Raw genomic sequence first — 24,345 nt, forward strand, 5'->3', positions numbered from 1 at the left:
TCAGGTGGGCTCCAGGCTCTCACTGGATGCCAGTTGGTCTGGAGGTTTTAAATCAGTACACCTCCAGGGTCTGGCGTTGACCAGTGCACCCTGGAAGACTGCATCCTAGCGACCTTCCCTGGGTTCCACTCATGTAGTGAAGGAGCCAATTAGTCCACTGTCACCTGTCACCTGCAGACCCGTTTCCTGGTCTTGGGTTCTGTCTTCAAACTCAATCTCTGCTGGCCCTGCCCTTTCAAATTCCAGGCCAGGTGTGGCTCTCCCAGCAGGTCCTCTAAGCAGGTGGATTGGAGGGGCAGGTGTAAGGCCAGGTGGTAAGCCTCTCTCCATACTTGGTTTTTTCCTGGTCACTTAGGCACACTGTTGTGCAGTGTGGGTTTTCCAGGCCTGTATTTTGGGTCAAACTCAGGTTTGCCAGGAATTGGCTCACCTAGCTGCTGGCCCCTGCATTGCAGCTGCAAAATGTTTCCCTCCTGAGTCCTACATACAGCTGGGAGATGTGGCCTCTTTCCAGCACGAGGATATTGGGCAGCACTTTTCAATTTAGCTGGGCAGTGTCTTTGATCTCCAGACTCTCCTTTACCCAAAGCCTCAGGCCTCCTAAAAAGGCAGGTTCCTTTAATTTTCTCACCCACTTTGCTTGCTGAGCTACTGTCCTGGCTGGTGTCTCCAGCTGTGGCAATGGCACTACAAATTTCTTCCTTAATTAATTCAGCCTTCTGAGTCCCTGATCTGCTTCAAGTGTCCAGTTTTAAATTCCAGTAAACTCTCTTTCCCCCATTTTTTGTTCACCCACCTTTGCTGAGAAACTATCTGCTTTCTTGGTTCTGCACTATGGAGCAGCCAAGAAAGTGACCCCTAGTCCACCATCTTGAAACCTCCATTGAAATTGGCGTTCTTGCCATCGTTTGTTGTCTGAAGGCAACTAAACTGTTATGTGGGCTGTCATTAATTCCTCTGACCATATTTGCAACTCCCAAGCTTTCGTAAGAGTGAAATATATAGTTTGATATAAATTAGGCATACTACTCTTTCTCAAATGTTATTAAGTGTGAAACCTGTACTTTTAAAAATTATCAAGCCTGGGGCTGGGGTTGTGGCTCAGTGGTAGAGTGCTTGCCTAGAATGTGTGAGGCAATGGGTTCAATTCTCATCACTACAGAAAAGGTAAAGATATATCCACCTACAACTAAAAATACTTTTTAAAAAAAATCAAGCTTGGTTTTCTTTAACGTTTTGCAAAGTGTTGGATTAGAGGGCAATTCCTGTTGAACAAATTGCTTCCCTGTAAATATGCTTTGGGAAGTTCTGTAAAAGGAATTTTTCATGATTTCTTCAAGTAAAAAATGCATCAGATGACAGAATTGATTAAAAAAAGAACTTTACTGGAAGGCACTGTTGTCCAAAGTGACATGAGGGGTGACACATGCACTGTGCTGCTCTTACATCTCTCACACACATCTACCCCACCAGACAGCAGTTCCTAGGGGTGACACTCCCTCCCAAAGCCCTGTTTTCCTTTAAAACAAACAAAGTCCATTTTAGGCTAATAACAGAGGACCATCTCAACAAGTGAAAAAACCTAAAAAACAATACCAGCTATTATAACCTCAAAAAACATTCCTAAGATTTCCATGTTTTTAAGAGGCCCTCCAAACACTTGTTCTGTCTCCGAAGTTCCCATGACCAAGTTATATGCATGTCGTTGGTTCAGACTCCTTAATAAGAAGTTAGAGGTACAATCATCTTTCACCACATGACAGTATCACAATTTCTTCAAAATTTCTTTGCTCTTGGATACTTTAACATTGGAACCTTAGGAAAACTGAATTCCTGATTTATCAGAAGCCTGTAACTTGCCTTTGAAGCAAAAACAAGCACTTTGTTCTGTAATGCTTAAAAGTTCTCTTAAAAAATACACACCTCATCTACTTTTGTAATAACTTGTTGGGATAATCATTCCTCCTATGGAGTCATCAGCAAGACCCTTAGAACATTTTCTGTCCAAGTTCTTACCAAGAATTCATCTATAGGGAAAAGTCATCCAGGAAAAGCAAAACTTTTGCTTTAAAGTAGATAAAGTGTTATTTATATGTGTAAGACCAAGCAATCCACTCAGTTTTCAGTTTTAAAACTAAATCACAATACAGTTGAACAACAAATTGGGTAGTTCTGGTGAGGTATTATTTTGACATTTTGGTCTCCGAAGGCGTTTCTCCGGTATCCAGTGTCTTCAGCAATCGGAATAGGCCTGCAGCTTCTCGTATCCTACTGAATTCAATACAGAAGGCCTGCACTTCTATAAATAAGTCCTGCACATTTATAATTTTGTTACGGATCAAGGACTGAAGAAATACACACACAAGACGCACCAAACGATTCTGGAGGAAAAAGGAAAAGTTTTAGTGTGCCCATTCTCTTAGTAGTTATTTATAAAATTATAAGAATTTCCCTTACCTGCATATATTTATCCTTAATTTGTTCACAAGTAGAGATGCAATTTGATATATAAAGGTGAATAAACTCAGGAGGTAGATCAACAGCTGTAGTCAGTCTGTTTCATAAAATAAAATATGGGCTGTTATTTTATTTGCTAACATCAAAAGGTACTGTTAACCAGCTAGGTATAGTGGTGCACGCCTGTAATCCCAGTGGCTAAGGGAGGCTGAGGCAGGAGGATTACAAGTTCAAAGCCATCCTAAGCAAACTACTGCTACCCTAAGCAACTTAGACCCTGTCTTAAAATAACAAAAATAAAAAGAGCTGGGGAATGTAGCTCAGTGGTGAAGAACCCTTGGATTCAATACCCATTTAAAAAAACAAAACATAACAAAAAAAAAAAAAACTGTAAAATACAAAGTTTCCTGTGGTGAAAATTTGATACCATGATCCAGTTTTTCAGTTTTAAGTATTCTTCAGCAAAGAAACACAAGAACCACAGCCACTGATTTGTGACACTTCTGTTTTTAAGTATATACTTAGAATTATACAATGCAATTAATCACTAATGATTTATTCAAGCATAATGTTCCCAGGTATTCCTGGTTGAATCTAAGTCTCTTCTATTACAAGCACCAACAACCTGAGGAGTTACTGTGTTCATTTAACACTCAGGGAAGCTCTATTACCTATAACTGCCAAGAGGTAGTGTGTCTGAGAAGTTGTAGATCTGTACGTGAACATTTCAACATGACTAAATGCTAAAATAAGGGCTAAGTAAAAAAATCCAGAAAAAGCCACAAAAGGGCAAGTGACTTAAACCTGAGAGAAGCCTTCCTCAAAGTTGATTAAATAAGCAGCACAGAGGCTAGGAACTTGGCATTATTAGCATAGCATGTTGGGAAATATGGCAGGGAAGAACTGGCTGTGATATAACAAGAGCATGTCATGGAGACCCAGAATCTGAGTCTGGAGTCGTAAAGGCCAAGGCCACTATTTGAAGTATTGTGTGGAATGTTTAAAAAAGAAATAAAAATGGGGTGGGGGATGAGAATTCCATTTTCAGCTTAGTTCATCTGGGAAACCCTGGGTCATGTTAGGGTTTGTTACTGCAAAGTCTGCTAGGCTAACTAAAGTACAAATTTCCAAAATAAGATTAATACCTTCTACACTTATCTGACCTTGAAACTTCTTTCCTGAGGGCACCAATGAACTAATGCTTCAAGGAAACAAGTACCCCAGCCACTATACTCAGTTGAGATTTTTGTCAATAACAAGTGTGTTCCATGCTCAAGAGTAATGCATTTGCATTATGGTAGGTGCTGGGGGAAAACAAAAATGGGACCTTGTCCTTGGAATTCCAAGACATGAGAGAGAGAGAATCAATCGATAACAAGACACAGTTATTCTTGGACTAAGGGCCAAATGTCTGGTAAAGACACTAACTGCTACAAGAATACCGTGAACACAAACACAGCACAGACCAAAAGACCATTCAACCACTGAATAGAGTGAGTCTTGACTTCATGAAGAGGCTTGGACAAGGGAGGCGGAAATAGAGCAGCTACCTGGTTTTGCCAATGATAAGTTAGTTTGGAAACCTCGTTCTTGTCTTCCTCTCCTGTCCCTCAAAGGGCACTCCCCATGCATAGACTCATGTTTGCTCAGCTGCCACCAGTTTATCAACATATTTTTAGTTCAAGTAAGTTTAAAACAATCTCCAACTTTAAAGGACACATTCATTAGTTTAATTTCAGTTTTTAAAGTCTCCACTTACAAAAAGGTGTTCCAAAATGTGCTCTAAATTTAGTTGCCTAGCACTCAGGATGGATTTCCCCCAGAGCAGAAGGACCATACAATTTGTCATCCAAACAAGATACCACATGAAAGGGAGCTCAGACTATTAAGCCTAACCTGGTACTGTTTCTAGTGAACCAGGACTTAACTGCCACCCTTGATGTAAACAACTTGATAAAACAGTAGATTCCCAAGCCAACCCCCTTAAGGTCATTTAATTCATAATTTAGCTAAAATATACTGGTAAAGAAAATAAGATTAATAAATTACATCTAGAAGGGCATACGTTCGTTTCCCTGATGGTTACTAACAGGATAAGAAAGCTGAGAGAAGGGCACAGGGACTCTCTCTCCATGATGGCATACCTAGAATTTGCTCAGCTTTTTTTTTTCAAATAAAATTCTGGTTTATTATTGGACAACATTATTCCACACATACATAGGCTAAAAAAATAAACAGCAACTTCACAGGCGAAAAAAAAGGAAAAGGAAAAAAACCCTTTTTATCTGTGGCCTTTTTAACCATCTTATACAAACCAACTACTTAACAATACAGCTAAAGTACATACACATAAAGTTACTGGAATGCTCGTAGACTTTTTGTTTTTGCTTTTTTCACAAGGCTTTTTCCTCCCATGAAATTACCACAAATAAAATCATAAGTAGGACAGAGAACCACTCCAAAGGCTGGTTTGGTCATCCAAGATCATTAAAAATGGCTGACCCTAACAATATGTACAAAAATAAAAACAAATTTTCCATTTTTAAAGTACTTTTAAGAAAAAAAGCAGGGCCTTGTACTTTTGGTTTTTTTTTCTTCCCCTGTTGCAAATTCATGCTGTGGTTCTGGTTGGGTGGTGGAGAGCACATATTTTCTGGGTGGCACTGTCTACAGGGGTGGGATGGGGCCTGTCTACTCGAAGGTGGCCACGTTTAGACTGAGGTGGGAAGTGGAGGATGAATAGGTCAGGCAGCCTTTTATTTTTAGTTGAACTTTTCCTTTTTTGCTGTCTGCTTATTCTCATTGGTCTTCTGCTTCTTGGTACCAACATCATCCTCCTCATCATCTTCAGCTGCCCATTTGTAGCTGCCTCAGACTCCTCATCTTCATCCCAGCCTCTTCTTCACCATCACCTTCCTCTTCTTATTCACCACCCTCTTCCTCTTCTTCCTCTACCTTATGGTCATCCTCCTGCTCCCATTTTCCTCATTAGCATTCCCATTAGCAGGGGAGCCTTCACTTTCTACCTCCGCCACAACTTACTTCTTGAAGTCCTCAGTGGTGATATTGTAGCTAGTGTCCAAGGCTGGTGTCTGACATGGTGGCGCACGCCAGTGATCCCATGTGGTGGGTTAAAAAGGAAACTAGAGTTCAAGGACTCTGGCAATAATGCTGCAGAATCCGAGGTTGGAGGAGGCGTGTGGCGGAGGTGGTTGCACAAGCAGGGAGCTAGGCCCAGGAACGATGCAAAGATGGCTTTGCAGAGCAGCCAGTGGGGCTCTTTTAGCTCTTAAGACAAGGAATTTTCCATACTGCAGATGTTAGTTTCTAAGAAAAAACCCCTAATATATATATTTATATAAGGGTAATAGATGATAGGGAAGTAAATTTAAACAATTTATATTTAATTTACACTTCTATTAACATGAAATACGTTGAAATCCTACCCTCAGATTTCTTACTAATGGATGCTAAATTCACATGCAGTAAACACTGAGGCTCAGATTATTTCTGTTGTGGGTTATCTTAGGCTAACGATATCAGGGGAACAACACTATACAGCTTTTTGTAACAGCTTCTCTCTCTGGCTGTTTAATCATTTATAACCCCACATATAAGATCAAATACAAAACTTACCGATTCACAACTTCCATTGAATGTAAGGACATGTCCATATTGACCAGGACAGAAAAATACTCAGTAATCTGGCTTGACTGCATTAATTTCAGCAACATTTCTATTGCAACTAGAGGGTTGTTTTCCACTAAGTCTGGAAGTTTGGCTGGAGTGAGGCCAATATGATAAACAAGTTTGGGGTCTTTTTCCAATTCACCAAGGAGCTAAGGAAAAAATAGAGGTTTTTAAGTCAAACTGGAAATTTTTTTCCTTCATACAAAAGCAAATATTTTACACACAAAGTGTAAAAATCATGTTCATCAATTTCATCAATTTCTTCCCTCAAACCCATGGTCATTATGTCTTAACATTTTAAAATTTAGATTTAAACTCTGAGGATACTAAAATACAAACATTCAAGACAATTTGTAAATCTGCTCATGATGCCTCCTAGACAGGAAAGCAGACTCAATATTGTCTGGTTGGCAATGATATTGTCATATCATCCTTAAGTCCTTTGCAGGTTTTTTTCTGTCATCTAAACAAAACCAATTTTTTTTTTTTCTTGCAGTACAGGGGATTGAGTGCAGGGACACTTTACCACTGAGCTACATGCCCAGCCCTTTTTATTTTGAGTCAGAGTGTTGCTAAGTTGCCCAGACTGGCCTTACATTTGTGAGCCTCCTGCTTCAGCCTTCTGAGTAGCTGGGGTAACAGGTGTGTGCCACTGCACCCTGCTCAGAAACAATCTTAATTACCAATTAGTTCTCCAAAAAGCACAAACCACAGAGGATTAATGAACATCAGAAATAATGCCTGCCTGCTGTATCCTACCCCACCCAGATAGAGAACAGAAATACCCAAGGAGGGGAGCAGGATGCACTGCAAAGTTCCACCCACATTGGCAATTCCAGGAAGTATCCTCAAAAACCTTGTTTTCAGGTCTGGGAACACAACTCAAGTGTAAGGTGTTTGCCAAGCACGTATAAGGTCCTGGGTTCCATCTCAGCACCGGCCAAATAAGTACTTTTTCCTTGTAATTTTCTATGCTTGTTTCCCTGTCTAATTGTATGTTACCCAGTGGACTGTGTTTCAGGCTGGTCTACACAAAAGGAACTACAAGCAACTCTTAATTATTTTGACTATGAAAATAATACTTTGGTGATGGACTGAATTGGAGACGTCAGTATCTCTCTACTAGTTCTAACTTAAAAGTGTGCAAACTGAATAAAATTCACCACAGAGAAACCTCCCACAAGGATGTCCCTGTCTTTCCCCAGAGCATAGCCATCTTATCTTGCCGTGGATAGCAAGCAGCATTTTTAATTTCTAATCTACCACCAGGGAGTTGTGTGCTGGGAGCTAGTGCATCTTCCCTGAACCGCTTCTCCCTGTATCAGCTGTTAATAATTCCACTTACCCTCAGAGGTAAATGTAATTACTTCACTTAGAAGAGCTATGGTCCAGTTTTAATGCAATGATGTATATAAAATGGACAGCTGGTACACAGCAGGAGGAGTGTGCCAAAAAGTAAGGCCCCTCCTACCTTACCTCTGCCAGAAACAAACTGATCATTAGGTCAAAACATTCTGAGTCACCAGACCTCTTGCCCTACCAGAGCAAAATGATCAAAAGTGTAAGGGCAAAACAAAGCTTCGGAGATCCAAAAACTTTTGAGATTTCTTACTGCTAACTCATGTTTCAATTTTAGTGTACTGCTTAATTATCACCTTATGAAAAACAACTCATATGGATTAAAGCTAAAATGTGGGATACACATACCTGTGTTTGTTGGGGAGAAGATAAGGGGCTTTTGAAGGCTTTGGCCATAATTCGCTTGATCTCCACACCAGTGCTATTCTTAACACACATGGACTTATCCCACTGGATCGCATGGTCAGGCTCTGTAGGATTGAGCCAAGCCAGTTCATCCTCACAAATGTGGAGTGGAGGTGGTGGACGGATGAATTCTGGCCGAAAATGGCCTGTAATGAGAGTAGTGATATTTGAATGACATTTATCAGTAAGTGATATTTGAATGACATTTATCATACACCACAAATAAACTTTACTTAATGAAGTACACAAATGCCTCTTTTAACAATAGCATGATAAAACTCTCACACTTCAAAATCAGAAGCAGGAATGATTGAGAAAATCAGGTTTCATTCAGAATACAAAAAAGAGCATGAAAAAACAATATAACAGCATGATGCCAAAGACAAACCTATTACCTTCTGGAGGATGGGAGAGGAAGGCAGGGCCGTGGGTGGCACTTTTAATTTGCACATGACCACCATTCAAGTGCAAAAGGACACAACTGTTAGAATGGTAAATCATTTAATGGAAAGATGAAATACTATTCCTCTTCACTCATTCTCTTCTTGATTGCTACTAATAATCTGTTTAAGGATCACTGATTTGTGTGAGTTTTAGATTTACATCTTATAACTCTCAAGTGACAAATTATGTATGGTGAGATGACAGAACAGAAAAAGTACTGGTTGAAATGTTCAAATCTGGAGTCTTTCATGAATCCCCAAATTCACAAATACCATATCCATTTCATAAAACAAAACAAGAAAATGAAGTGACTATATTCAACTATTTCATAAAACAAGGCTGACCTGTATGTTATACACTGACTAAAATAAACTCTGGCTACGTTTCTGGTGAACCACTGTCACACCTCACTTCAGTTTTCACACAGGCCAAAAAGTGGCTTATTCTCATATGGATCCTAGTCCCTATCAAACTGGAGATTATACTGTCCAGTTTGTTGCAAATGACTATTTTCTGGCTACAAAATGACACTTAAACATCTCCACTGTTCCATTGCTTTCAGCTCAAGGACTGGCACCTGAATCCCTCCTCAGACACTCATGAAAAGAAACAGTCTAACGCTTCATGAGAAGTGCTACTTATGTGAGGAGGGAATGCAGAGTGTGGCCAGACTCACTTCTCATGAGTGATGTGCTCTTCACATACCTTCCTGGAGGCTCATGCAATTCAAAGCTATGCCTGAGTAAATACTAAACAAACCATTATGTGCCATGGATCTTCACGCCCACTTGTGACTAGATGAAACTTCAAATATTAAACCCACTTATGCCAAAGATACACTGTAAACCAAATGGTATGAAAAGTCAGTGTAAGTTTCAAACTAATGGTGACACTATAATCTGGAGAAAATGCTCTTATCCCGATGCAGAAAGCATGCCTTCATCATTCAAACATGGAAGCCTGTAAGACCAAAAGGTGCAGCTATATTACTTCAAATTTTAAGTACTTCCTTTGAATTAAAGTAAATTAAGAGCTGTAAAATCAGTAAAACTTTAAAGTGATGGGTAATTATAGTGATAAGATTACTAAAGAAATTATAAAACTAATAAGTAATAATAAAAATAAACTAATTTCAGTAAAATCAGAGAATTTCCATCTTCAGGTATATGTATGATAAATCAAGTTGTAACTTTTTTAAAGAAGAAACTAATTTTCACTGAGTTCTCTATGGACACTTTCCTAGAAGTTCTGTATTACTACTTAAAGTTTAAGTAGTAATGAAAATAACAAGATATTTCAATAACATTAAAAGTTTCAGTGGATGCTGATAAAATAAAACCAAGGGTGTAAAATTAATCTCTATATACCTACTTTCAATAGGTGGTTTTGGTCCACTGACTAAAGATTCTGTGATCCGGGAGGCAACTGAGCTGTCAAATCCAGAATTAGAAGAATCCGGGTCTGGGTCACTGAGAATACTAGGGAAGCTGGCTTTACTTTGGGTTGGCAATTCAGACTGGCGTTCTGAAAGAGGTTAAAATGGGAGATGTTTAAAAATTAAGGACACCACAAGTAAGAGTGAAAAGACAAGCTACTAAGGGGAAAAGCTACTTGCTTTTTACAACACAAAAAAACAAAGGGCCAGAGTATGTGTGTGTGTATATATTTACACAAATATACTTTTTAACTCCTACATTTCAATTTTAAAAAATAACCCAGCTGGGCATGGTGGCACGTGACTGTAATTCCAGCAGTTTGGGATGCTGAGGCAGGAGGATTGCAAATTCAAAGCCAGCCTCGACAACTTAGCCAGGCCCTAAGCAACTCAGTGAGACCCTGTCTCCAAATAAAATAGAAAAAAAGGGCTGGGATTGTCGCTTAGTGGTAAAGTGCCACTAGGTTCAGATCCCTGGTACCAAAAAAAAAAAAGATAACCCAATAGGAAAAAATAGAGTATTTTAAAAAGCGTGGCCAATAAACAGCTGAAAAGATGTTAAGGACCAGGGAAGGTTCCGTCAAAACACACAAAATACTATTAGACACCTCCCAGAATGGAAAAAAGTATCAAACCTGACATCATCAAACATGAAGGAGGAAATAAAATAACTCATTTGCTACCATTGGGAATGAAAAATGGCACAGGACTTTGGAAAATTATTTGACATTACCTAGTAAAGTTTTACACATACAAATCTTTCCACCTAGAAGGGACACTTTGACATGTGCCCCAGAAGAATGTTCAAGAATGCTCCCAGCCCTACTGTGTCCATCAAGAACATGGTGTTCCCTATACGCTTTTACCACAATAATAAAAAGCAACCACAGTAGCTATGTGCCATCAATGAGGATTTACCTCAACACTCAACTGAAGGAAGGTACAAAAGAATAAATACAGTATGATTCCACACATGGCAAGTTAGAGGGCATGCAAGCAAAACTACAGGCATACACTGTAGGGAAGGCAAACTGAAAATGATTATCACAAAAGTTGGGTTAGTGACCGATGGAGGCAATCAGGAGAAACACAGGGAGCTACCAGATCCTGAAAATATTCACTTTTTTGTTTTAATTTCAGGTGGAGTCTCACTATATTGCCCAGGCTAGTCTTGAACTCATAGGCTCCAGAGATCTTTCTGTCTCAACCTCTGGAGTAGCTGGGACCACAGACATGTACCACCATGCCAGTGGTATTCATTTTCTTAACCCATAGGCAACTGCTTCAGGTTGACTTTATTATAATTCCTTGAAATGCAAATGCATGTTTTGTATTTCAAACTTTGTCATTTTAAAAACACAGCTTTTAATAGCTCTTTATCTTCCTGATTAAAGAGCTTCAAAAGTCAATAAAAGGCCACCAACCCAAAGGAAAAATGACCAGAGACCCATGAAAAAATGCCTTAGACATGACCTGATTGTCCACTAAATAAGAAAAATGCTATTAAAATTATCCTGATGCAATTTTTTTTTGATCCAAATCAAACAAGTACAAAAGTTATTAGAAAACAGACTTAATTAAAAAAATGTTCAATTGGCAACTTGTAAACTAATTAGTGGTGAGTTTTTAATGAAATTTATTTAATGAACACTGTCTTCTTAAAGGATAAATCCCTTTGTGTAACTTGTCTGCCTTTTTTTTTTTTTTTTTTTTTAAGTTAAGAAAGCAAACTGCTGGGTGTGGTGGCGTATGCATACCTGTAATCCCTGCTACTAGGGAGGTTGAAGCAGGAGGTTTCATGTTTGAGGTCCACCTAAGCAACTTAGTGAGACTGTCTCAAAATAAAACTTAAGAAGAACGGGGGATGTAGCTCAGTCATTGAGCGCCCCTGGGTTCAACCCCTAGTACTACGAAGAAAAACACACCCTACATCATCCACAAACACACCTTTGGTCTATAGATCCTACTGAATAACATCTCTACTTTGAGACTCTGCAGAGATGATCTGTGTAGCTAGTTCCAAAACAACAAGATGTGCTTACTTCTTTCTGGGGAGGGGGAACACTGAGGGGGGTGGGTAGATTAAAAAAGGCATATATTTAGAATCCAGTACTGAACCACTTTAAAATGAAAAGAGAACTAACCCTTAGCACAATGAAGGTACAAAGACCTTTGTTTCAAGTAGAATATCTCAAAAACAGACAAGAATGTTCAAATCACTGATTCTTCCTTACCAGCCAAGGCTAACTGAAGCCCGCTAATGTCCACAGACTGGCCCATGTTTCCAACGTCCATCAATGCAATCTGGCGAGGTGTCTTTTTGAAGAGTTCCCTTGGGGGTGCCAGCATGAGCTGGGAAAGAAAAAACTTTTCTGGTGGAGTTATAGGAGGTAAAAATCCTGTAAACAAAAATGTATAATAATATCTCTGATGGGTACTTTTAAAAAGTAACTCAAATTCAGAAAAATTAGCATCTGTTACTTGTCACTGCAACCCACACATTTTTATAAACTAAATTATAACTGAGTTTTGGTTAATAAAATATGTATCTTTGTGAACTCTGTAATTAATTCACTTGGAATCTATGATCTGTGGCACTATTAGTGAAACTTAAGATTTCTGTAACTATTTAAGAACTTTGCTTTCTAAGTGCCTCAATTCTTGCAAAGGCTAAAGCTTATACATGCAAATGAAAACAAATATACAAACTATAATGTTCCCAAGTGCTTTCTAAGGCAGTGACTGGGTATAAGCTGCAGAGATTCTTCAGTACACCACAGTGCAATGTTACCATCCTCATAAGGCTAAATGTTCCCTTTTGTCCCAAACTACTCACCAAGCTTCATCTATCAAGTTATTGATATCTAGCAACCTCCCCAGACTGCATGCCCTCAGCTCCAGTCCCACTCCTCTCTTGCATGAACTGCAGGACAGACTGCCTGATTTCCTTAGTTCCCAATTTTTTATGATTTTCTTCTTCGTTGGCTTCAGTCAACCTTGCACTATCCCAGTTTTGGCCCCTGCCAATCCACCATCATGCCCACCTTGCCATTTAGTTCTATTTCTAGAATACAAATCTAAACATAATACTTGACCAGTTCGCATAAAATTAACCCCGAACATCTACATCATAAGACACTTCATAATCTAGTCACCACGCATCTTCCTAATCTCACCTGATTCCCTTTCCATTCCTGTAATCTACTCCAGGCAGACAAAATCTCTCCGCTTCTCTGAATAGACCCAATTCTTTTAACAATACCTGCAAGGCCACATTCTTCCCTTTTACCTGCATCCCTAATCAATGTCCAGCAACAATATCACTTCCTCTGGGAATCTTTCCAGCTCCAAAGGCTGTTCCTCTGTGTTACCTGTATTTTTTTATTTGACCCCTAGTACAGCCCTTACTGTGCTGTTATTGACTGTTTATGTTCTCCCAGCCAGACTGCAAATTCATTGTTTGGGAAGCCATCTTTCTTACTTCCAAATACATCCTCTATCCTAACTCAGAATCATTTGATAAGTTTTTTAAAAATATGCCCATTGGACGCTCTGTATGTACCAGACAAGCACTAAGATTGGAGCTCTGGCAATAACATTTCCTCTTCTGTATAATATAAGCATCCTCCCTACCTATTTGAATAATGGTAACAATAGGTGAGTGCTGTAGTGCACATCTGTGATCCAGCTACTGAGGATGCTGGGGCAGAAAGAGAGTTTGAAATCCATCTCAAAAAAATGTATTGGTGACAATAACAAGTAATACTTTTCATAGGTACTTTTATTCTTCATAACAACTCTACTGGCAAGGAATTATCTGCATTTTATAGATGAGAAAACTGAGGCACAGAGATTACAACCCAGAGACTCCTTCCCTGGTACCTGCCTCCCCTCCCCTGCAAATGTGTTTACAGTGCAGTGTATGAAGGAGGTATAGGTTTAGACTCACTGTGGCAGATCCAGTGTGTCACTACTGATTTAACTTTACACACTTCAGATGGGATTTAGAGAGAGAAACTTTATTTAAGAAACTAAAACAATTAGCCCTACAGGGACCTGAATGACTTGATGGCCTGTACAATTGGGACGAATAATTCTCGGTGCCACGAATTCGTAATGAATTTTTAATTCAGCTACCTCCTGAATTTCCTACTCTAGTGGCTGGGGGTTGATCATTTCCAAAGGGGGCTTTATTTTCCTCGGGGTGGGCTCTGGGAGCGCAGGTGGGAAGTTGCTCAGTCTACTTCTCCGCACCGCACACCCGGCTCCGGGAGGTACCTGAGAGCGGTGGCCGGTCGGGCTCCTGGCCACCGCGGGCGGGCGGCGCTGGGTTGAGTAGGTGCGCGAAGCTGGCGGCGAAGGGGTTGGCGGCGAGCGGCTCGGTGCGGTACATTTCCCAGAGCAGGTAGAGCGCCGTGAGGCGCTGCGCCGCGCTGGGCAGCAGGTCTGGCTGCTGCAGCAGCATCACCAACACCGAGCCCAGGCGGAAGTGGTCGGCCTTGCTGAAGTAGTGGTGGAAGGCGGTGGACAGGCCCTCGAAGGTGCTGCCGCCGCCCGCCTCCTCCGAGATGATGCTCAGCAGGCTCGAGAGCTCCTTCGGGGTCAGGCTCATCCTGCCCGCGGGGCCGCCCGGGCCTCCGCTGCCCGGCCCAGGGCCGCCTGCTCCGCCTCTGCTGCTGCTGCTGCTGCTGCTACTACTGTTGCTGCCGCCGCCGCCGCCGGAGCCCCCCGGGCCGCTCCTGAACGCCGATGCTTCCCGGGCTCCCCTTTGCTCCGCGGCGGTGAGAAGCCGGCCAGACGCCGCGCTCGCCCCGCCGCCGGGCATCAACCTCGCTCGCCTTCCCCGCTTCCCGGCCCGAGTGGCCCTGGCGCCGGCTCGCTCCGTCCCCGCGGCCGTAAAGTGTGCTGTTACACGACAGCGTCGCAAACAAAACGCGCCGCGGAAGCTGGATGGCCGCGAGGAAGAGGGCCAAGCGCCCAGCGAAGGCGAAGCCGATGGAATTGGGCCAAGCAGAGTTTCCGGAGAAGCCGGGTGGGCAGGGCGACACGGGCGGAAGTTGAGGCGGGGCCTGAGGGAGGGCGGGGCTGGCGCGGCGAGGCGGGGCTCCGCCCTTTGCCGCGTCTTCAGCCTGGCAACCTGTACGGGGCTAGGCTTCTGCGCATCTGCGTGCGCAGGCCGGCACTTTGCAAGTCTCCAGCGCAAGGTTTGGCGCCTGACGTTACCAGTAAATTTTGGCTACCTTGTTTTTTGTGAAATGCGTCTTAGATGCTAGTTTTCTCAATATAACATCAGTATTAAAATTATGGCAAATGCAAATAACTAAAGACGCGACACATTTCTCATAACCAGAATTAATTCCCGGCCTTACATTTCTTTTTGCAGAAAAGGAACATTTCAAATGAGCCATTTTACATGGTTTAGTTTAATAAGATTTCGAGAAAATCTTTTCAAGAAATATTCATCTACAAAATTGCAGGCTGCGCTACTTTTTACTTAGCCAGTGGGATGCTCATTCTTGGCCTATTGAAGCTGTAGAAACCCTCAGAGCCCATTTGAATAGTAGTTCCTGGATCCACCTCTAGGGACTATGAATCGGGTATTTAAAAACCGAAAACAGCTCTCAGGTGCAGTTTATGTGTAGTCCTGAGGACCCCATAGGTCCCCTTCTTCCTTGCTGAGTTGCAGGTAGCTGAGGTTGATAGACGTTTGCCTTTCACATGTAAGCTAAAATATTGCCTGATGTTTGCTTCATCATTCTGATATGGAGCAAGGACCCACTGTCCGACATGCACAGAAGTCAGTAGTATAGCACCAGGTTTTGCAAAAAGAAAATGGTTTAAGACGTGGGACACAAACTTGTAGTCCCAGCAACTTGGGAGGCTGAGACAGGAAAGTCATGAGTTCACTTCCAATCTGGGCAACATGTAGACTCCATCTCAAAAAAGAAAAGAAAAGAAAAAAAAAAAAAAAAAAAAAAGGCTTTATTGCAGTGTCATGGACATAGAGGCCAGGAGCTAATAAAAGCTTAAATTTGTCTCCCCAGTCGGTTGCTAGTAGCAAATTTACAGGAAGGGAGGAGTGAAGTTTCTTGTTGATTGGATGGCATGAACGTAGAGTTTGAGGGTTCTTTTATGCAGGCACAGATGGTTATCATGTCTCTTTACAGATCAAATGTTTCTAATGGTGGGAGGTAACATATTCTGCTCTGGGGATTTTAAACCTGGGATATGACATTCTAAAGGTCATGAATCAGAGGATCTACTTCTGCACATATCCATTCTTGAAAAACCTGTTTCAAATGGTCCCTAAGTGGAGTCTGTAGGCTTTTCCTGAAAGCTAGCTTAAGCATTTTGTTTTTTAAGGACTTTATGGGTGTGTCCGGGCCCTAAATGAATTCAATTCTGTTTTCCTCCTTTCGTAGAAATTCTCATGCTTTTCTTTGACTATTTCTCTTTCCTTGATGTTAATAATAATGTATTTCCCGTCTAAGGGTAGCTTGAAGCGTAAGCAGTAACTTTGGTATGAGGCAAGAAAAAAATTTTATCGTCTCTTTGCAAGAATTTCAGGAAGTTCAAAACAAAACTAGGCAGTGGGACAGCTCATACCACAATTACACATGGGGAGAAGGTGGCCACGGAGTGACAGGCTGAGATTAGAGCATTGCTGCCACAAGCAAGGAACACCTCGGTTACAAGAATCTGGAAGAGTCTAGGAAGCCCTGGGTTCAGTGCCCAGTGAGATACACACACACAAAGAGCCAAGGAAGGATTTTCCCTTAGATTCCTAGAGTATTATCTTGGCCCTGACACCTTGATTTCAGACTTCTAGCTTCCAGAACTGTGTGAGAATATGTGAGTGTGTGTTCATGTGTGTATTTTTTAAACCACTTAGTTTGTGGTATAATTGATACAGAAGTTCATTGTGTGAGTGTACAAGAATTTATTTACTCATTTTATTGTCGATGGGCATTTAGGTAGTTCCTAATTTGGGGCTCTAATGAGTGGAGAAGCTATGAGCATTCGAGGAACTGTTTTTGTAGACATAAGCACTTTTTCTTGGCCATATACGCAGGAGTAGAACTGCTAAGGTCACAGGATATGTGCATGTTCTGCTTCAGTAAGTACTGACAAATATTTTTCCAAAATTACTATATCAATTTATACTTGTCCTACAGGTACAGGAGAATACTGATTGGTCCACATATTCACCAACAATTAACGGCTTTTCTTTGCAGCCAATCCAGTTGCAGGTGTATAGTACTATCACGTTATGCTTTTAATTTTCCCTTCCTCGTGACTAACAAAGTTAACCCTTTTCACATGATATTGGACATTGTATATTTTTTTTTTTTTGCAGAGTTCCCATTACAATCTTTTGCTCATTCTTTTATTTGTCTTTCTCTTACTGATTTGTAGGAGTATTTTTATATTCTAGATATGACTCCTCTGTCAGATAAAAGTGTTATGATATTTTCTCCCATTCTGTGAGTGTTTTTTGCTCTATATAGATTTCCTATAGTTAGGTTCCTGATTCCATGTGGTTACATTTGTCATACCAACTCCTACAGGGCTTTGTGAGAGATTTGTAACATGGTATAAAACCCAGTCACTCCAGAGGGACTGGGGTCACCTGGATTTTGAGTGTGGGTCCAAGCAATGCTAAGCATGTTTGGTTGCTGATTTTTACAGTTACATACCTTAACAGCAGGGCAAGATGAAATTCAGTTAGTTATATATGTTGATGGGCTCATTTGCCCTGACGCGCAACCTTTGCTTACTGCAATCTACCAACACGGCTGATCTTCAGTGAAGCATGTCACAGTGAATTCTATCAGCAGAACCATGAAGCCTAACTCCTCCTTTACAACTTCTCCCTTCTAGGTTCCAGTGGCGCTATTAAGGAAGATGCTCAACTCTGTTGAAAACCATTGCCCCTTCAAGCAAAGATCATTTCTTAGTCCATTTTCTGCTGCTATAACTGAATACAACAGACTGGGTACTTCATAAAAAATGGAAGTTTATTTGGTGCATAGTTCTGGAGGCTGGGAAGAGCATGGCACCAGCCCTGCTCAGCATATGGTAAGTGCCTCCTTGCTGCGTCATAACACGGCAAAGGGCACCACATGGTGAGACAGAGCAAGTGTGATAGCTCAAGTATCTCTTCCTCTTCGTACAAAGCAAACTAATGCCATCATGGAGCCCCACCCTCTTGACTTCATCTAATCCAAATGACCTCCCAAAGGCCCCACCTCAAATCCATTAATGTATGAATTAGGGGATCAAGTTTCCAACACATGAAACTGGGGGGACAGAAATGATTTGTTGTGTCCTGTCTACTGTATCAGTCAAGAACCTAAGCTCTCCCAGGGTTGGCTCTGGATTTGGTTGCCTGTATATTGGTCAGTCTTCCCAGCTGGCTCCAGGTAAGTTTGAATCTTATTGCAGTTTCCTGAACTAGATCTACCAATATGTCCTGTCATGAGGGTTCCTTATGACATAGGATGCATGCACATCAAACACTAGAAGTTTTCCATTACTTAAATAAGAAGGAATGTCTATTTCAGAGATCTTTGTACTATGTGGATGAGACACCTTTAGGATTCCATTTTTACTCTGAAATTAGTTATTATATCACTAAAAATACAACAAAGGTTTCCAATCAGTTGGCTTTAAGCTGTTAATCCTAAAGATGAAGCTCCTGGGGTATTGCTATTAGTGGGTTGCACATGTCAATGGCATCCTTCAAAATCACTTGTCCTTTCAATTCTGGGCTTTCTAGAATCTCTCACTGTGCTTCCTTTCTAGCAGTAATAAGTCTGTTATGATTGAATTTTGTCCCCTGCAAAGAATTCACAAGTTAAGGTCCTAACTCTCAGTTCCTCACAATGTAATTTGTATTTACAGATAGGGTCTTTACAGAGGTAATTAGGTTAAAATGAGGCCTTGGCATAGGCTTGATTCCAATCTGCCTGGTGTCCTAGGAGAAGATTAGGACAAGAAGAAACCAAAAGCATGTAGGCACAGAGAGACACCACATAAGGACATGTGGAGAAAATGGCCATCTCTAAGTCAGGAAAGAAGTCTGAGGATTTCAGCCCCACCAGCACCTTGATCTTAGACGTCCAGCTCCAGAACTGTGAGAAAATACAAGTCTTATTGTTTATGTAGACATATATTAAGATATATTGTTTATATATCCCAGTTTGTGGGATGTTGTCATAGCAACTCTAGCAAATTAATATAACCTCTTGAGGTAGTCAACAAAAATCCAGAGAAGGCACAAATCAAAGCATGCTGAAGTCTCCTGGCCACTGTTGTACCAAGCAAGTACCACATAGCACACTGCCTCCAGTCATTTGGCCACAAAGAGTACGTCATGATACCAAATAACTTTAGATCATACATGCCCAGATCAAGTACACAGGGACATGATAGGACTTACTAGTTTTTCCTATGAATATGGAGTTGGCTTTCGTAGAATGCAAGCTATATATTTATTATGAAACTTTTAATTTAGGAAAATTTCTTCATTGCTGTTTGTGTGTGTTATGGTTTGGTTGTAGTGTCCCCCAAAAGCTCAAGTGTAGGACAATGCAAGGTTTGGAGGAGAAATGATAACCTAATCAGAGAATTAAGCAGGGGCGTGACTGGAGGAAGCTGTTCACTGGGGCGTGGCTATGGGGGGATATATTTTGTATTTGGAGAGCGGAACCTCTCTCTCCCTGCTTCACCATCATCATGTGAGCTGCTTCTCCTCTGCCACACTCTTCCGTCATGATGTTCAGCCTCACCTTGAGCCCCAAGGATGAAGTCTGCTGTCTGTTTCAGAGATTTCAATCTCTGAAACTGTGAGTCCCCAAATAAACTTTTCCTCCTCTAGAGTTGTTCTGGTCAGGTCGTTAAGTCACAGTGGTGAAAAAGCTGACTAAAACAGCGTGTATTCAGCTTCACATGTCTAGAGCCATCTTAAAGATGTAACCACCATGATTGCCCCTGAGTAATACTAGCCAGTTTTTCCCACGCGGTTTCCCAGCATACTATAAATAGACAAAACTGTTAGGGTGAGTGTGGAGCTTTACAACTGGACAGTAGTAGCACTGGGAATGTGCCTGGGTTTTTGTTTTTTGTTTGTTTGTTTTAGCTAGAGCTTAACCAGGTATGCCCCAGCTTGGATGAAGTCACTTTTGCCCTGATCATTTCATAAGCCTGTCTTCTGACCCAAAATGCAGGGACACATTCATTTTGCTGCTGTCTAGAATCATGCTTCTGTCAATAACTTGCACTCTGTGCAATCCTCTATCTATCTGCTCCTTCAATCTCACAGCACCTTGGGGCTGGTTCACATACGCTGGGATCAGGTTGTTCCAGAACACTGGTGGAACATTTCTACAAACTTTTGGAAAAGTAATTTGGTAACATATATTGGAGTCTGAAAACTGGTGATAGCTTTTGTCTGAGTTATTCCATTACTTAAAATCTGTCTTAAAGAAATCAGAATCAGGAAACCCTTTGTGTATAAGATATTCAGTACATTTATTTTTACCAGCAACATCCTACAAATTTGGCCATAAAGGAATAATTAGGAAATTCATGGCATTTTCACCCATGGGAATATTATGGAGTTGTTAAAAATGTTGTTTACTGAGCTGGGGTGTAGCTCAGTGGCAGAGTACTCTCCTAGCATGGTAAAATCCCCAGCACTGCAAGAAATATTGTTTACTAACCACTTAAAATAGATATGAGGCCGGGTTCAGTGCTACATGCCTGTAATCCCAGGCTGAGACAGGAGGATCATGAGTTTAAAGCTAGCCTCAGCAACTTAACATAAATATAGTGGACTGGGAAAGCAGCTTATTGGTAGGCCACTTTCCTTGCTTGGTAAGGCCCTAGGTTCAATCCAGCACTGCAACAAAATAAATAAATATAGTAAGTTCTTGTCATGGAATACTACAGCAATAAAAAAGGAATAAACTTTTGATATATGTAACAACTTAGATGAATTTCCAAGGAATTTTGTTAAGTGAAAAAACCAATTTCATAAGATCACATGTTATATGATTCCATTTATATAACATTTTTTTTACCTGAGTTTCCCATTTTTCATATATTTTTTAAAGTTCTATTCAATTTTATTTTTTATTGGTTCTTTTCAGTTATAGATGACAGTAGAGTCAGTTTTGACCTTTGCTACTCTTTTATGCTAACATATTAATTGTGCATGTTAATGGGGTTCAGTGCATTTCCATACATGCATAAAGTATGCATTGATCATTTCAACAGTACTTCATCCATCTTTCCTACCCCACACCTTTCCCTTTTCTGGTTCCTAGTAATTACTGTTTTCTTTTCAGGTTCACTTTTTTTCTTTTCCATATCTGAGTGAGAACATGCAGTGCTCGCTTGTCTGTGTCTAGCTTACTTGACTTAACATAATGTCTTCCCAGTCCATTCATTTTGCTGCAAATACAGGATTTCATTCTTCTCAGTGGCTAAATACTATTCCATCGCGTATATGTAGCACATATGTTTTATTTATTCATCTGTTTCTGGGACTTTCAATAAACATGGGAATACTGGTGTCTCTTTGATGTGATGATTTCATTTCCTTTGGTCATATATAGAGGAGTGAGATAGTTTTATCATACGTTAGTTTTAATTTTTAATTTTTTGAGGAATTTCCATACTGTTCTCCATAATGGTTGTATTAATTTATACTTCTGCCAACAGTATGTAAGAGTTCCTTTTTCTCCATATCCCATCCAGCATTTGTTATTGTTTGTTGTTTATTTATTTTTTATAATAGCTATTCCAACTGGGGTAAGATGGTACCTTGTAGTTTTGATTTGCATTTATCTGATGACTTCAGCAGCATCTGTTCATATTTATTGTCCATTTGTGCTTTTTTTTTTTTTTTTTTTTTTTTTTTTTTTTTTTTTTTTTTGGTACTGGGGATTGGACTCAGGAACACTCAACCACTGAGCCACCTCCCCAGCCCTCTTTTGTGTTTTATTAAGAGACAGGGTCTCACTAAGTTGCTTAGTGCCTCCCTTTTGCTGAGACTGGCTTTGAACTCATGATCCTCCTGCCTCGGCCTCCTGAGCCCCTGGGATTACAGGTGTGGACCTCCACGCCCAGCTGTACTTTTTAATTAAAAAAAATTAATGTATTTTTTTTCTTTTGAGAAGTACCTATTCAGATCATTTGTCCACTTTTTAATTGAAAGCTTATTAAGTTTTTCTGAGTCCTTTTAATATTCTGGATATCATCTCTTTGTCACATGTATAAGTGGCAAACATTTTCTCCCATTTTGTACGTTCTCTTCTCTGTGCCGATGCTTTTCTTTGCTGTGCAGGTTTTTAGTTTTATGTAATCCCATTTGACAATTTTTACTTTGGTTTTCTGTGCTTTAGGTCTCCTATCCAGAAAATCATGCCTGTCTCAATGTCTTGAAGTCTTTCCCTTGTTTTCATCTAGTAGTTTCAGTTTTAAGTTTTACATTTAGGTCTTTGATCCATTTTGTGTTGATTCTGTCCAAGATGGAAGATAAGGGTCAAGTTTCCCTCTTCTGCACGTGGATATTTACTTTTCCAGCACGTTTGTTGACGAGGCTTCCTTTCCCTAATGTGTGTTTCTCGCACCTTTGTCAGGAATCAGCTGGTTGTGGATGCATGAGTTTATTTCTGGTATCTCCACCGTGATCTGCTGGTGCACGTGTCTATTTTTATGGCGATACCATGCCTCTGTAGCAAACTAAAATCAGGTATTGTGATGTGTCTAGCTTTGTTCTTTTGGCTCAAGATCGTTTTAAACTGTTTAGGGTCTTTCGTACACATGAATTTGAGGCTTGATTTTTCAAATTCTAAAAAGAATGTCATTTGTATTTTTACTGCATGGAGTCTACAGACCACTTTGGGTAGTATGGACATTTTAATGATATTAATTCTTCTAATCTATGAAAAGTGGGCGTTTTCCCATCTTTTAGTCTTTTCTTCAATTTCCTTTGTCAGTGTTTTGTATTTAATTAGAGAGTCTTTCACTCCCTTAGTTAAGTCTATTTTTGTTTTTATTTTTGTGTGGCTATTGTGGTTGGGATAAAGTTCATGATTTATTTCTCAGCAAATTTGTTATTGGCATATAAAGAAACTACTAATTTTTGTATGTTGATGTTATAACCTACTACTCTATCCAATTTATTGGTTCTTAAGCTCTTTTAATGGAGTCTTTGGTTTTTTTCTGTGTATAGAATCATCTTATTTACAAACGGGGATACTTTTATTTCCTCCCTTCTTATTGTTATGCCCTTTCTTTCTTTCTTTTACCTAATTGCTCTAGCTAAAATTTCTAGTAATTTTTTAAATTCAAGCAACAAGATTGGGCATCTTGTCTTGTTATTTAATCTTAGAGGAAATGCTTTCTTTCACCTTTTCCCATTCAATGTGATTTTGGCTATGGGTTTGGCATATTGACATTAGTATGATGAAGTATGATCCATTATATCTAATTTATTTGGGACTTTGATCATGGAGGGATGTTTAATCTCATCATATGCTTTTCCTGCATTCAAGGGATGATGGTATGATTTTTTTTCATAGAACAATAGCACTTTTATTACATGAGCTAAGACAGGAGGGAGGAGGACTCATTTGCCTTTCAGGGCTTTGATTTTCCTCAGATAGAACTCCAACTCCTTGCCTGCTAGCACGGAGCCATCTGCTGGGTCACACTGTCCTGGTCTTGATGCGGTGCAGGCAAGACACTTGCCCTGCTGGAACTGCTCCTCTAGGAGAGTGCTGGTTTCTTCTTCCTTTCATCCTATTGCTTTTGAATTTTCTTTGATTGCTTTTTGTTTAAAATTTCTTCCTCCTCAGGAGTAAGCCTGGCCCACTTCTTGCGGCCCAGGGACAGTGCCTCATGGGACTTGAACCACTGTTGGTATGGCGTGCTATCAATGAGCATGATGCAGTTCTTCGCCAGGGTCTTGGTGCGGACCAGTTCATTATTGGACACACTGTAGACAACATCAGCGATCCTTGTTTCACAAGTACAACACTCAGAACCCCAAGAGAAGTTCCCCACGTCCAGCCTCAAAGCCTGTACTTCTTTTTGCCTGCTCACACTTGGACGGTGTGTATGCCAATCTTCGTGTTGGCAGCAGGGCATCCCAACTCATACTTCTGCTTCTGATGGTAGGGCTTTCTCTTTCCCCTAGTCTTGCAGCGCTTGTGCCAGTTGTCCCAAGAGATACCCATCACTGGGCGCCGGCTGGAAAGAGCTGATTGTATGATTCTTTTATATTTCTTCATCGTGTCGATTTAATGTTTATTGTTTACATATGTCAAACCATGCTTGCGTCACTGGACTGAAACCACCTCGATGGGGGTGTATGATCTGTTTTATAACCTGTTGAATTTGTTTTACTAGTATTTTTTGTTGAGAATTTGCAATTTGAGTTGATCAGGAATATTGTTGTATAGTTTTTGCTGCTGTTGTTGTGGCCTTGTTGGGTTTTGTTAACAGAATACTGCAGGCCTTATAGAAAACCATGCTATGGAATA

At 40.5% G+C, this 24,345-nt stretch overlaps 1 protein-coding gene, 1 long non-coding RNA gene and 1 pseudogene across 3 annotated transcripts; 1 reads left to right on the forward strand and 2 right to left on the reverse strand.

Moving 5' to 3' along the window:
- Window positions 1–1,364: 1,364 nt before the first annotated feature.
- CNOT11 (CCR4-NOT transcription complex subunit 11) lies at window positions 1,365–14,705 on the reverse strand. Its single transcript, XM_079110103.1, has 7 exons — window positions 14,069–14,705; window positions 12,025–12,189; window positions 9,727–9,879; window positions 7,855–8,057; window positions 6,094–6,296; window positions 2,458–2,554; window positions 1,365–2,381 (listed from the first exon to the last, which is right to left on the reverse strand). The coding sequence occupies exons 1-7, from the start codon at window positions 14,613–14,615 to the stop codon at window positions 2,184–2,186; spliced, it is 1,566 nt and encodes a 521-aa protein (XP_078966229.1). The 5' UTR covers window positions 14,616–14,705; the 3' UTR covers window positions 1,365–2,183.
- A 212-nt stretch (window positions 14,706–14,917) lies between these two features.
- LOC306643815 lies at window positions 14,918–21,429 on the forward strand. Its single transcript, XR_013759065.1, has 3 exons — window positions 14,918–14,994; window positions 17,672–17,932; window positions 18,789–21,429. It is a non-coding gene; the product is annotated as an uncharacterized lncRNA (long non-coding RNA).
- A 1,899-nt stretch (window positions 21,430–23,328) lies between these two features.
- Window positions 23,329–24,039, reverse strand: LOC306643587 (small ribosomal subunit protein eS8-like; annotated as a pseudogene). Its single transcript has one exon. The product of its transcript is annotated as a small ribosomal subunit protein eS8-like (transcript).
- Between the last annotated feature and the right edge of the window lie 306 nt (window positions 24,040–24,345).

Source organism: Sciurus vulgaris (genome assembly GCF_902686455.1).
Source record: "Sciurus vulgaris genome assembly, chromosome: 14".
Lineage (NCBI taxonomy): Eukaryota > Metazoa > Chordata > Mammalia > Rodentia > Sciuridae > Sciurus > Sciurus vulgaris.

Bases quoted from the DNA above. Each gene is read 5' to 3' on its own strand.
- CNOT11 (XM_079110103.1), bottom strand. From the start codon at position 14,615: ATGCCCGGCGGCGGGGCGAGCGCGGCGTCTGGCCGGCTTCTCACCGCC. The intron at 12,190-14,068 runs GTACCTCCCGGA...TTTTGTTTACAG, and splicing joins CGACCGGCCACCGCTCTCAG to GATTTTTACCTCCTATAACT. The intron at 9,880-12,024 runs GTAAGGAAGAAT...AACCTCTTTCAG, and splicing joins GCTTCAGTTAGCCTTGGCTG to AACGCCAGTCTGAATTGCCA.